At 42.3% G+C, this 12504-nt stretch overlaps 1 protein-coding gene across 3 annotated transcripts in view; it reads right to left on the bottom strand.

Annotated features, from left to right (window-relative positions):
- Nucleotides 1-1139: 1139 nt before the first annotated feature.
- zmiz2 (zinc finger, MIZ-type containing 2) overlaps nucleotides 1140-12504 on the bottom strand; it is a 56413-nt gene continuing 45048 nt past the window's right edge. For all 3 annotated transcript variants that reach the window (XM_049604340.1, XM_049604342.1, XM_049604341.1), the window contains exons 14-20: nucleotides 10834-10991; nucleotides 10681-10748; nucleotides 10528-10596; nucleotides 10201-10442; nucleotides 8706-8827; nucleotides 5424-5636; nucleotides 1140-4328 (exon numbers count right to left, since the gene is read on the bottom strand). In XM_049604340.1, coding sequence (XP_049460297.1) covers nucleotides 4221-4328; nucleotides 5424-5636; nucleotides 8706-8827; nucleotides 10201-10442; nucleotides 10528-10596; nucleotides 10681-10748; nucleotides 10834-10991 — 980 coding nt within the window. In that variant the 3' untranslated portion in view covers nucleotides 1140-4220. The remainder of the gene's footprint in view (nucleotides 4329-5423; nucleotides 5637-8705; nucleotides 8828-10200; nucleotides 10443-10527; nucleotides 10597-10680; nucleotides 10749-10833; nucleotides 10992-12504) is intronic.

Raw genomic sequence — 12504 nt, 5'->3', positions numbered from 1 at the left:
CAAACATGGATGTTTTTTGTGGCTGTTCTTCCTTTTTCTTAGACCTCAAATGTGGGTGTCTTAAGTGATCCATTGCTGTTTTTTTCCTGTGGCTTTTTAGTGAGTGTTCAGCAACTGGTTATCATTTTTCCTGCAACTTTTTGGCCTCCAAATGTGTTTTTTTTTCAGTGACTCGTTGCAATTTTTCCTGTCTTTGTAGCCACCAAACGTGAGTGGGTTTTTTTGCCACCTGTCCCTGCTTTTTGGCAGCTTTTTAGTCCCCAAACTTGAGTTTAGGGATCCAACGCTGTGTTTTCTGCAGCTTTTTTTGACACCAGAAGTGGATGTTTTTAGAAGCTGCTGCTGTTTTTCCAGCAATCTTTTAGTCCCCAAACATGAATGTTTTGTAGCAACCTGTTGGTTTTTTCAGTTGCTTTTAAGCCTCCAAACATGGGTGTTTTTTAGCAACCGATTTCTGTTTTTCCTGCAGCTTCTTAAACCCAAACATAGATGTTTTTAGTGAACCCACAGTGTTTTCCAGCACCAATAGTGCTATAAAAAATGGTTGTTTTTCACAGACATCACAGATTGAAAACATGACCTTTTCCTAACATTAATCAGATGGGTTTTGTGCCTAAACCTAACCACGTTAAAAATGTACCCATTACATAATAATGTGCAAATGCAGCCAGACTGCATGATGAAAACATTAACAGTGTCCTCCTAAGCTGAGCTGTAACAGGCAGTAGATGCACACATCCTTCTGTGCAGTGATACAGTTGGCGGGTGTAGTTCAGTAGAAAGAAAATAGGTCCTACATGAAACTGCTCACAACAAGGTCTGTGGATTATCTTGAGTAACCAGGTCATGATTTCTGGAAAGAGACACTGATGTTGAGTTTTTCAAATGTATTTTTCTGGCGCTTTGAGCACCACAAGCCGAGTGCCATCTAGTTCCATTATACTGGAGAGAAGGCAGACATCTCCAACACTCTGCAACTCACACCAAAACAATCTAGACTGATAGATAGCTCTACAGATGAGAGCAAAATATGTGATTTATATTTAAGGGTTAACTGTCCCTTTAAACACATATGAAATGTCTCATGATTAAATACTAAATAAATCCCAGAGCCCCCAAAACAAACTATTTTTGTCAAATAAAGTGATTTTTTATTCTGATTCTGAGATTCAGGAAAGGGACAAGGTAACTGTAGGTACAATGACGATTATGATTAAAAAATAAATAGAAAATAATGGCAATTACAATGTGTTACAAAATATGTGGAATAGTTTACATATTAAAAAACTTTTGTTTCTAGCAAATTTGCAGTTAAATAGTCCATAATTTCCAAATATAACATTATTGTGTTGCTTAACTGGCAAAGAACATTATTTCTTGTTGCCGTGTTGGACCACAAAGGGTAAAATCATCCATAGAAAAAAAACTGTCAGCTTTTACAAAGTGGTATTAAGAATAATTCCTTCCTCTGCGTCTTTAACTGCACGACTCAATGTCAGCTGACTGTTTCCCGTCATACATGCATCAGTATGACCTTTTTACAATTGCTTTATAATTTTCTAACATACAGTATGTATACAGTGCCAACAATGATCCATTATCCAACTAAATAACATTAAAATTACCATGATTAACAATTCATTTGATACACACACGTTCTCTAATGAAAACAGCTGATTATACAGTACATAAACCCGTGTCATGATGGGTTATACATGTCAAACGACTTTGAAACATACTAATAGCGTTCAAATGGCAGAAAATGCCACGACACACAGCTGTACTCATTTACAGTATGCTTGGAAAAAAAAAACCTTATAAAGAGGGTGAAACCAAACAGAGGGAAAGATGGGAGGTTTTATATATTTCACAGTGCTGAAGGATGTCGGAGATATAATGAACCTCAGCGCGCTCCCAACTTCATGTATTAAAAAAATGTCTTTGTACATCTTTATTTTTTCCTCACGTGAGGAGGTCACTCTTTTTTCTTTTACGTCGTCATCACAGAGAAACAAAAACGTGACCACTGCCCTTATCTTACATCATTATTTGTTAAAGGTCAAGTCTTGTGATCGTCTATACTTTTCTTATCGTTTATAAATCCCATGAAAACACCAAAACCACCAGCGAATGTATCTGCTCACAAGTACTGTGTCAAAGTCTGATATATAATCTTTCTCTCTGCCATGGAGCTTAGTTTATTTTGACCGTCCTGCTGCCACAAACACTCACTGCTGTACAGACAGTTTTATTTTGTTCTGAAAATGTGGGCGTGCAGCCTCGTTCTGTGGACGATAAACCAGGCGCAGACTGATAAAGGAGGAAATACACTCAGTGCTGGACGGAGCAGTGAGTGACAACAACCCCGTCCACATTTAAGGGTAGTGTTTGCAGTGGAAACACTAGGGTCTAGGTACCATGACTGAAGGGTTACTGTTGGTTCCAAAGGTACTATACTGAAAGTGTTTGAAGGAAACAGGGCTCATATGTGGATTAATCCGCTGTTGAAAATAGTTTCCCCCGTTTTAGGAAAATACTGAGACTTTTAAGAATGAAGTCTTCAGTAGGAACCAGTGCAGTTGGAGCTGAGACAGACAGGAAGTCAGACAGTATTGAGAGACGGACTACAACACTGGTGGTTTTGGTCTTTTCATGGGAGTTGCTGATATCACAAGCCTTAACCTTTAATGCAGTGGTTCGCAAACTGGGAGGTTGCATCAGGGGTTTACAGCGGTTTAAAATACTACAAGAAAGGTTTTTACACCTCAGGAAACTTAAAGGGGAAATTTCGCCACCTTTTTTATGTGGATCTCCAGTGAGTGTGCAATAAATTCCTCAGTTTGTGCTGTATTGATAGAGAAAGACAAATTCTCCTGCTTGCAGAGAGCTAATTGTCATTTTGGCACTTTTGTACAGATGAAACAGGACATAACGTGTTATATCAGGTCAGCAGGTTTTTTCTCTTTAACTTTAGACAGAGCCAGGCTAGCTGTTTGCCCCTAATGCTAAGCTACGCTAAGCAGCTGCTTGAAATGTCAGAGTATTTTAAAGTTTTAGTTCTCATAATTAGGTGTGACAGGTCCTACGCAGTCCTACGCACAACGGCTCTGAGACTGTGTCGTATTAAGTTGCTGTGAGCCGTAAATTCACCACCTCTAAGCAGAAGACACTATCTGGGAGCCGGATGGTGCAGCCTCTCCTCCTCCGGGCAGCTGCCTCGGTGTCTGCAGCTGCCTGTACCGAGAAGCAGCGTGAAAATGAGGAGCGCTCACTCTGCTGCTAAATCTGGGGACCAAAACATCGCCAGCAGTACACTGCACAAAGAAAACTTGATATCTCAGTGCAGAAGTGTCTCCGACTGAGGATATGAATCTCTGACTTTCAGGAGGCAGTTCCACTGACTACCTAAAATTCCATATTGTGTTTTGCAGTGTGAGGCGGAGACCAGAAATCCACGCTAAGATAGCCTGTAGTTCTTCCTTCCATCCATTTACATTACTGTCTAACGAAGGCTCTGAGTGCAGGAAGAACAGATTTTGCACCCACTGAGAATTTTATTGCTTCAATCTAAATATCCACATAAACTTTGGTGAATTTCCCCTTTAACGTAACGATAATCTTTTATTTCAATCGCAAGATAAACAGCAGAGAAATACTGTGTTTACTTTACAAAGTAATCTAACAGGAATGTGTGTGTGTGTGTGTGTGTGTGTGTGTGTAAAGGGCGCCCCGACAGAAAAAAAGTTTGGAAACCACTGTGTTAACGTGTCCCTTAACGCCTCATAAACACACCCCGGCTTTCACCATCCTCCACTCCAACTAATAAAATCTATAACTTAAATACTGTGTATTTAAATCCTTCAGCCTGTGATTTGTGCTATAGTTTTGAAAATGCTGGTCTGCAGAGTCAGTGCCTACAGTTTGTACTGTTAAACTCTTCATGATAGACAGTGTTCACGTGTGAAGCGCGTTCCCTCCTCTTCCTGTTTACTGCACTGAGAGTGAATATCAAAGTACAGCAGGACACTTCAAAAAGACAAAGATACACAAACATAAAACACACTCATACACACACACTCACTCTCTCTCTCACACACACACACACACACACACACACACAGAAGAGGTGGGTGTCGACAGAGACGGTGCTGTCTTCAACCGATGAGGGCAGGCCTACAGCAAACAGAGAAGCTGGAAGATGAACGAACACATGAGGGTGGTCAGTTGTTCTCGAACAGAGACAGCAGGTCGTCGCTGCTGTTGTTGGGGAGGTCGGGGGGGCCCAGGTAGGACAGCAGCTCGTCCGGGTTGGTCAGCTCAGGAAGAAGCTTGACGACAGACAGAGAGAATAAAAAAATAAATCAAACAAAATGTATAGTTCTATGTTGACACTGACCACCATTAAAACATTTCTATTATGAAGTTTGAAGAGGAGCTTAAAGCAACACGATGCCTGTTCATTACAGCTATTTATAGACATTATTTTGCACTTGACACTGAAACAGGAACCTGTTCCTGTAAAAATCTGCACACATTTTGGTGCCAGTTTCTTTCACGAATATCAGCTGATTTCTTCTGTTCTTATTCAGCTGTTGCTCAGGGGGATCTTTCAGTTGTCAGTGGGGTTGAACTATTGTTCAACGTTTTGTTCTCCGATTGTTATTGTAAGTGTAAGTGTTTGAGCACATTTTGGAAAGGATCCCGAGAGAGACGGACGTTTTTTGTTAAAGAGTAAAATTCCTTTTTGGTGAACAGAAAACAGCTCCTAAATCGCCATCATCAAACCAACCAGACTAAACAATAATTTTATCATTGTAAAACACACTTGATTCAAAGTCGACAGAAACAAAATTAAACTCACAAAAGCTGTCTTGATTTGTCTTGCCACTGTTCTTACAATCACCAACTCTAGTTTGGTTGAAATAAACCCTTAATTCACCCAGTTGGATGTGAAAATATGCTGCCTCTATACAGGCTTAAATTGCTTATTATTTGAATGGAGTCTGGTGGGTTTGGTGATAAGTGATTTCAGGGCTGTTTCTGGTTAAACGAAAAGGATCTTACTCTTTCCATAATGTTGTCAGACACTTATACTAACGATCTGAGACTTTTGGTGGACGTAAATTGATGATGAACAAATGTCCCGAACAATTACATTGCAGCCTTTTTGGCGGATGCCAGCTGCAGCGCTCTCAGTCAATACAGGACCAATGTTGAGGATTGTTGCTCCCATGAGTCACTTAGATACAGAAATGTGGAAAATAAGGTGTAGGCTAAAAAAAACCAACCTTACTCTTTAAGTCCCAAATGTCACTGTTAACATTTTAATAGATAAATGAAGTGAAACCAAGTCACATTCAAGTCCTACAAAAGTTCCATGCTCTTATGTAACTGCGCACATGATCAACAGGTTCAACACTCACATCTAGTGCATGGTCGGCCCCCTCTCCTCCAGGTGCTCCAGGGCCTCCCAGACCGAATGAGCCTTCGCTCTGCAGCCGGGAATTATTCTGGGTGTTGACGCTCCGCTGTGGCAGCGGACTGCCGGCGTCACCGAGGCTCTGATTACCATGAACACCTGAACTGTGCTGCTGGAGGATGTTATGGGAGTGTTCGATTCGTCCAGGATGAGGCGTCTGACAGGGACACACCAGGAAGAGACACAAAGAGGGGGATTTTAATTTCATGGTCATAAAAATAAAACATAAAAAGTTTCTACTGTCCAACACATTAAATTCATAGTGTCAACTCTATGCCTGAGGTGTAATCCCTCTGGTCTTTTTCTTAAGAGGCACCAGAAGTGTGTGACAGTAGAAGAGGACGGCCGAGCAGCTGACTGCGACAGGTGGTATGTGGTTTAGAGGCTCTGTGTGTGAACAGATATATAATCTCAGTCTGTGCTGTCTCCTTCAGGTTCAGTTAAAGGCTCTTAACTAAACTCACAAACCAGAAGGACGAGACAGTCAGTGTTGGTGACTAACGCAGCAGCAAACTATTGGTTCCTTTCAACCAAACACTGCAGATTCAGGCACAAAAATAGTCACAGGAAGTGAAAGTAAAAGTGAGTTCCTGTTTGTGTTTCCGCTGCAACTGAAAAACCATGAAGGCAAATTAGGACGATGACAGATCAGATGACAGTTTCAAGGTGGACACCCAAGATTAGAGTCACCAATTCAAATGTCTCCCCTCCTGCTCCTGAGTTAGGACGCTGAGTAATGGCCAGACAAGTGTTTTTGCAGAACATTATGATGTCACAATGAAGTTGAGCTTTGGGATATAAAATGTCACCAATTCATCATTTTATCCTATCAGACATTTGTGTGAAATTTTGTCATAATTAGTGTATGAATTCTAGAGTTATGGCCAAAAACATGAGATGGATGAAAGGTCACAGTGACCTTAACCATTGACCACCCAATTCTAATCACTTCAGTCCAAGTGGACGTTTGTGCCAAATGTGAAGAAATTCCCTCAAGGTCTTCCTGAGATATCGCATTCACAAGAATGAGACAGACGTGATCACAGTGGCCTTTGACCACTGACCACTAAAATCTAATCAGTCCATCCTTACCTCAAAGTGGATGTTTGTGCCAAACTTTAAGAAATTCTGTCAAAGCATTCTTGAGATATCATATTCACATGAATGGTACAGATGGAAGGACTACCCAAAATTATAATCAGTCCATCGTTGAGTCCAAGTGGACATTTTTGCCAAATTTTAAGAAATTGCCTGAAGACGAGGGCTTGACGCTAACTTTTTTCCCAAGGAGCACATGTGCTCCTAAGTTGAAAAAGTAAGGAGCGCACAAAGAACTTTAGGGGCACAATGTAAATTGATCAAATAATGTGTTTTCCTTAATAAACGTGATGCAAATAGACAAATATTACAAGCAAAATTATTTAATGAATTTGTATACAAAATGTACAGAAAGGTAAAATCATCAAGTTTTGAAAAAGTATTACAATTTAATTTTGTCTTTAATGTTATTATCTTATATATATTATCTTTGCAATATGAGTATCTTAAATAATGTTATTACTATCCTAAAACATTCTCCAGGTCCTCTGAAACTCTGCAGGACTTATTTCCACCCTGCCCAGCAGCCGTACCATGGCGAACGGTCCCTAACTGCAGGGAAAATGGAGCAGGCTTCCCCGGAGGTCCGCCGCTTTTCCCGGTCCATCTCCTCCGCCACACTTTGACTTATTCCCACCCAGCCGACAGCCTGGCCGTGGAGAATGGTCCCTAACTGCGGGGAGAACGGAGCAGGCTTCCCCGGAGGTCCACTGCATAACCCAGTCCATCTCCGCCACACTTTGACTTATTTCCACGCTGCCCAGCAGCGGTAGCTTGGAGAACAGTCCCGAACTGCGGGGAGAATGGAGCAGGCTTCCCTGGAGGTCCGGCGCTTTTCCCAGTCCGTCTCCTCTACACTTTGACTTATTTCCACGCTGCCAACAGTGGGACTTATATTCATTGTGCCAACAGTGGCTTGGAAAACCGCCCATAACCGCGTCACACGGGGAAGAGGGAAGGCGGCTGGAGTTCCTCCAACATTTGCGGTTAGATTATCATATTTTTTTATTGACAAAAATATAGGCTGCTTCAGCTGATTTTTTTATGCGCACATGTGCCCCTAAATATTTTTTACAGTTCGTACACACCTATTTTTAGTCGCAAATGCGAGGGAAATGCTCGCACTGTCGAGCGCTGCTGAAGACATTCTTGAGATATCGCGTTAATAAGAATGGGATGTCCTAGTTCAGACACCTCTACGGCCGATATCTCCAACATTCGGCAACAAGCCCGGTCTCACTCTGAGGTCGCTGGAATCCGGCGCTTGGGCAGTGACTTGCGGTGTCATGATACGCTGCCGGTTGCTGTTACAATTTAATGGTGCCCAGTGGCATCAGGGGAAACACGGTGGGACAAGGATGAAAATTAAGGCGGTAAAGGTCCGACTGGGGCGGGCAGGAGGTGTGGTAGATGGGTCTGACGAACACCGACTTTCACCCAAGAGAGCGGTATTTGCGTCCCATAAGATTCTAAAGCCAAACCCTGTTCTTTTTTTCCTAAGCCCAACCATGTGTATCAGTTGTTGGAGGAAAAAAAACATCAATTTGCATTGTCGTATTGACATAGTGCTTTTATTTTGAAAGAGACTGTATGTTAACAGTAAATTTCCTGTGAAAACCCAAGTGTATTTTGAAAGAAGACAATGTATGTAACAGGCAGAAGTTGACACAGCTTCCCAGAACATCAACAACCAACACACTCAGGGTACTTTGCACGTCGTATCTGGACGTGGAAAGTCCATGACCCAACATCGATATGTGACGAGGTCAGAGTGAGAATGTGTTGCGGCAACCCACATCAAAACTATGTCACTTGACAAACAGCACTACAGGTAAGAGGGAAAATACAGATTGTTGATTTGGAGGTGAACTGTCCCTTTAAGTACGTCACATTCAGGCCTCAGTTCCGTGACAGTTACTGACTCTGGGTCTGTATGTAAAACAAGCTCAAAGCCTTCTGGCTGTTTTCTATTCATATTCTGGTTGTCATTGTTGCCCACTCGACCATTAAAGAAAATGCACTGAGTGAACCAAACAGAAAAGACAGTGATCCTCTGTCAAGAAGACGGACAGAAGCCTGCGCATACATATGTTACGTAAGAGAGAGAGGTGTTTTAAAGGTGTCTAACCTGCTCAGACTGATATGGGATTGGAGGAGGAGGTCCAGAGGGGGCGTACTCTCCCAGTGTCGGGGTGCCAGGAGTGTTGGGGAAGTCTGTGAATCCTGCTTGGCTGGAGAATCCCTGGCTCCCTACGAGACCAACACAAAACAAATGTTACTTCCAAATAAAAACAGGTCAGTGTACACTTTTGTTTTCTGTTGCATAATAGTGAGCAGAGAAAGTGCTTCCAGCTGTAGGACGTATGCAGGGGGGATGGGGACACTGAGACTGTACTCTGTGGTCTCTGCTCTTGAAATGTTGTTCTGGGTCACTTCCCATCTAAGAGCAGATGCACTGCCATTGTGTACAGTGTGTGTATACAAAGATTACAAACATTACATACAGCACCAGTCAACAGTACAGATCCCTTACTCCACATTTATAAAGATCTTTTACACTTTTAAACCCATGAGAATGTAGTTTAAAGTCCAAAGTATTTCTCTTAATTTCTAACACATAAACTATAACTTATAACGATAATTTATATAACAAAATATAGTGTAATTGTGAGCAGAAATAAGGACATTCTAACTGTTTACTAATGTATAGCATTTGTCAGCAAAGTGTTTTAGAGGTGGAGAGAAAATGCTAATAGTTTGGCCCTCTGCAAACCTAAGTTAAAGACTCACCACTGTGGTTTCAAGTTCACTTTTATGTAGCTAACGTTAGCTAATGTCTTGAATCACAGTTTGTCCTCCGCCTCACTCCCCGCCACTAAAGACCACTTCACAGGGAGAAGAGCAGGCAGCAGCTCTAGAGACTGACCCCCAGTCAGCAACCGCAGTAACACAAACACCAGCTTTGGGGGACTGGACAGTCCAGACTCCCTGCCAGATCAGCAAACTTTCTGTTGCTGCTGTTACACAGATTGGATCCTGTGCTGCTGTTGGCCACCAGCCTGCTGTGACACCAGTTCCTGGGGGGGTTGTGGTGGTCAAATTTGAGCTGCTACAGCCAGCCATCTCCCAAGCTGCTGCCCACTCTCCTCCCAGGGAAGCAGTCCACAGTGGTGGGGAGCGAGGCGAAGGGAGCGTGGGGTGGCTAGCAGCTAATTCTGTCTCATTTGTGTGGTGAGGAAGGGAAAATGAGCTCTACAATGGCACGAGAAAAAATAAATCAGTGTATGGCAAACACAGCTTGAGAACTAAGAAGTATTTGTCTATTTAAATTTAATGCTACTTTATACTTCTACTCCACTGTAGAGGAAGCACTCCTTAGTTCTCAAGCTGTGGTTGCAAGTTACTTTACAAATTAATTTTGCATACACAGGGCATTTTTCTGCACGGAGTACCTTTACTTTGGATACTTTAAGTAACTTCCTCCAAATTATATCTACTTAAGTAACATTTTCACTGCAGGGCTTTCACTTGGAGTCATTTTTACTCTGTGGTAATAGTACTTTTACTCAAGTAAAGGATCTGGATACTTCCTCCACCAGTCTCAGTCTCAGTCTCGCCTCTACCTGGCCTGTTGTAGTCGGGGGTGTTCCTGCCCCCTGCAGTCAGACTGTGGTAGGGGGACGACGCTGGGCCCAGAGCGGCGATCATCTCCATCACATTAGGCAGGACCATGTGACTCGGGCTGACTGTTCGGCAGCGTTTCAGGACCGGACCGTCGGGCTCCTCCTTTATGTGCAGATCTGGTTTGACGGGCACCGGCCTCCAGCCACACACCGGGTCTATGGTGATCTCCTCGTAGTCAGAACTGAGGGAGGACGACACAGACGGGTTAGTTAGTCACTGGATAAACACACCAATTATTTACATGAACTCCAAATGTAAACACTTACTTCTGGATGTAGACAAGGATCCCGAGCATGTACTGGTCCACCTCCAGACCTTCTAGCAAAGCTGTTTTACTGTGAAGGAGAGTAACAAGTTGAATTTAATGCTGAGAAGATTTGATGCTAAAAGGTGCAGTGACAAACTGATGCAGGACGTACTTGCACACAGGACATCTCCAGGTCCCTCTTTCACAATTAAGCTGCAAATAGGACTCCAGGTCGAAACACTGCACCATGAAAGACATCAATGTGTGAGAGTTAATTTGCATGTGCACGTCCATGTATACATGTAAGAGTGTTTGAGACCCCTACCTGTATGTGTCTGCAGTCGTGACCTCTGGCTGGCAGCTGGATTCGTCTGAATGTGATCGGGCATTTCAGGGAAACTTTGATTGCTGTCTGCTCTACGCCATCCTCTCCGTTCAGACCAGGGGTCCCGGGGATAGAACCGCTACTGAAATTTCTCTTTACTGAAACAATGAGACAATAAAATGTGAGTACAGTGACTTTACTGCTCTGTGAGAAATGTAGTTCTGTTGCTCAGGACAGCTCAGAGCATCTTCTGAATTCAGACACCTGGAGAGGTGTCCACTGGTTCCCAAACTTTTTAGACGACAGCATTATTTTTCATAATCAATTCATGAAATTAAGTTTGCTTTTGTTTGTGTTTGTCTGTCTGCGACTAGTCTTTCAAACTGCTGCTTTGTGTGCACATTTATAACTGTATGCTCAAGGATCTCTCATGGTTGCGGTGATTTGCAGTTGCTGAAAACCTGTTTTTTTTGCCTGTTTTACTTTGACTGCTGACTCACTCCTCTTTACCGGTAATTAAGAGGCAAAAGCATAGAGCAAATTTCCAGAAATCGTCTTGGCTACTGTTTGTTGCAAGACACATTTGTCCTTTGTCATGGCTTAAAAACTGACATCCAAAGAAAAGTTTGGTCTAATTTTTGAATCATCACATCTGCAGATGAAGTCCATACCTGATAAGTTATCATCCATTAAAGTTAGGAACAACGCAAGATAAAAAACAACAAAAATTGGGAGCCGGTAGGGACAATTCCACTGGGCACAACTGCCCCACATGTACTGTCTAGAGAGGCTGTTATCAGCTCTGGAGGCTGCCTGGTGGAGATCTGAGCTCTACTGAGAGCACTTTTCTAGTTTTCATTTTGTTCTTATCAAAAGTAAAATACTTTCTTTCATTTTAATGGGACATGTGATACTGCTGCTTTACACACTCTCTTGACATGTACAGTGACGGCAGAAGTATTAAATCTTTTATAGTATTAAATGTTGAAAAATGTCGGTCTGTCTCTCCCAAACCCCACAATTGCGTCATCTAATGTCTTGTTTCGTGCTCATGCCAAAGGGTTTTAGTTCACTGTCATGGGAGAGTGTGTAAAGCTGTCAATATTTGAACATAAGAAGCTGCAATAAGAGTATTTTGGGGTACTTTTATAGTACTTTTCTATGAAAAATGACTCAGACCGATTAGTTGACTACTAAAATAGTCACTGATTATTTTAACAGTCGATTAGTCATCGATTAGTCGACTAATCGTTGCAACCCTAATTCAAAAAAGTGTATTCATCCTTTATTTGCCTGAAACACACTGTTGCTCAATTTAAGATTGTGCACCAACTCCACTGGTCCAGAGCTTGGCAGGCTAAGATTTGCAGTGATATTGACCCTACATACCACAGGTGTCAACAGTCTTCTCAGCCACTTTATGTCACATGTCCGAAACAATTTCATTTCTAGGATTTAATACTTAAAACTTTCTCAACAATGTCTGGCCGGCTGGTTGCCCCATCTATGTCCATGGCAATATTTGGAGTAACTCCTCTAGATGATAACTTAAGTAGAGTCCAAGCGGACATCGTCTCTTTCTGTTCACTTCTGGCCAGAAGACTCATCCTGTGTAAATGGAAGGACTCTCCAACATATGGACACTGGATCAAGGATGTTATGTATCATTTC

This window comes from Epinephelus fuscoguttatus, linkage group LG18 (assembly GCF_011397635.1).
Source record: "Epinephelus fuscoguttatus linkage group LG18, E.fuscoguttatus.final_Chr_v1".
In the NCBI taxonomy this organism is placed as follows: Eukaryota; Metazoa; Chordata; class Actinopteri; order Perciformes; family Serranidae; genus Epinephelus; species Epinephelus fuscoguttatus.
This window is presented reverse-complemented; position numbering and strand designations above follow the sequence as displayed.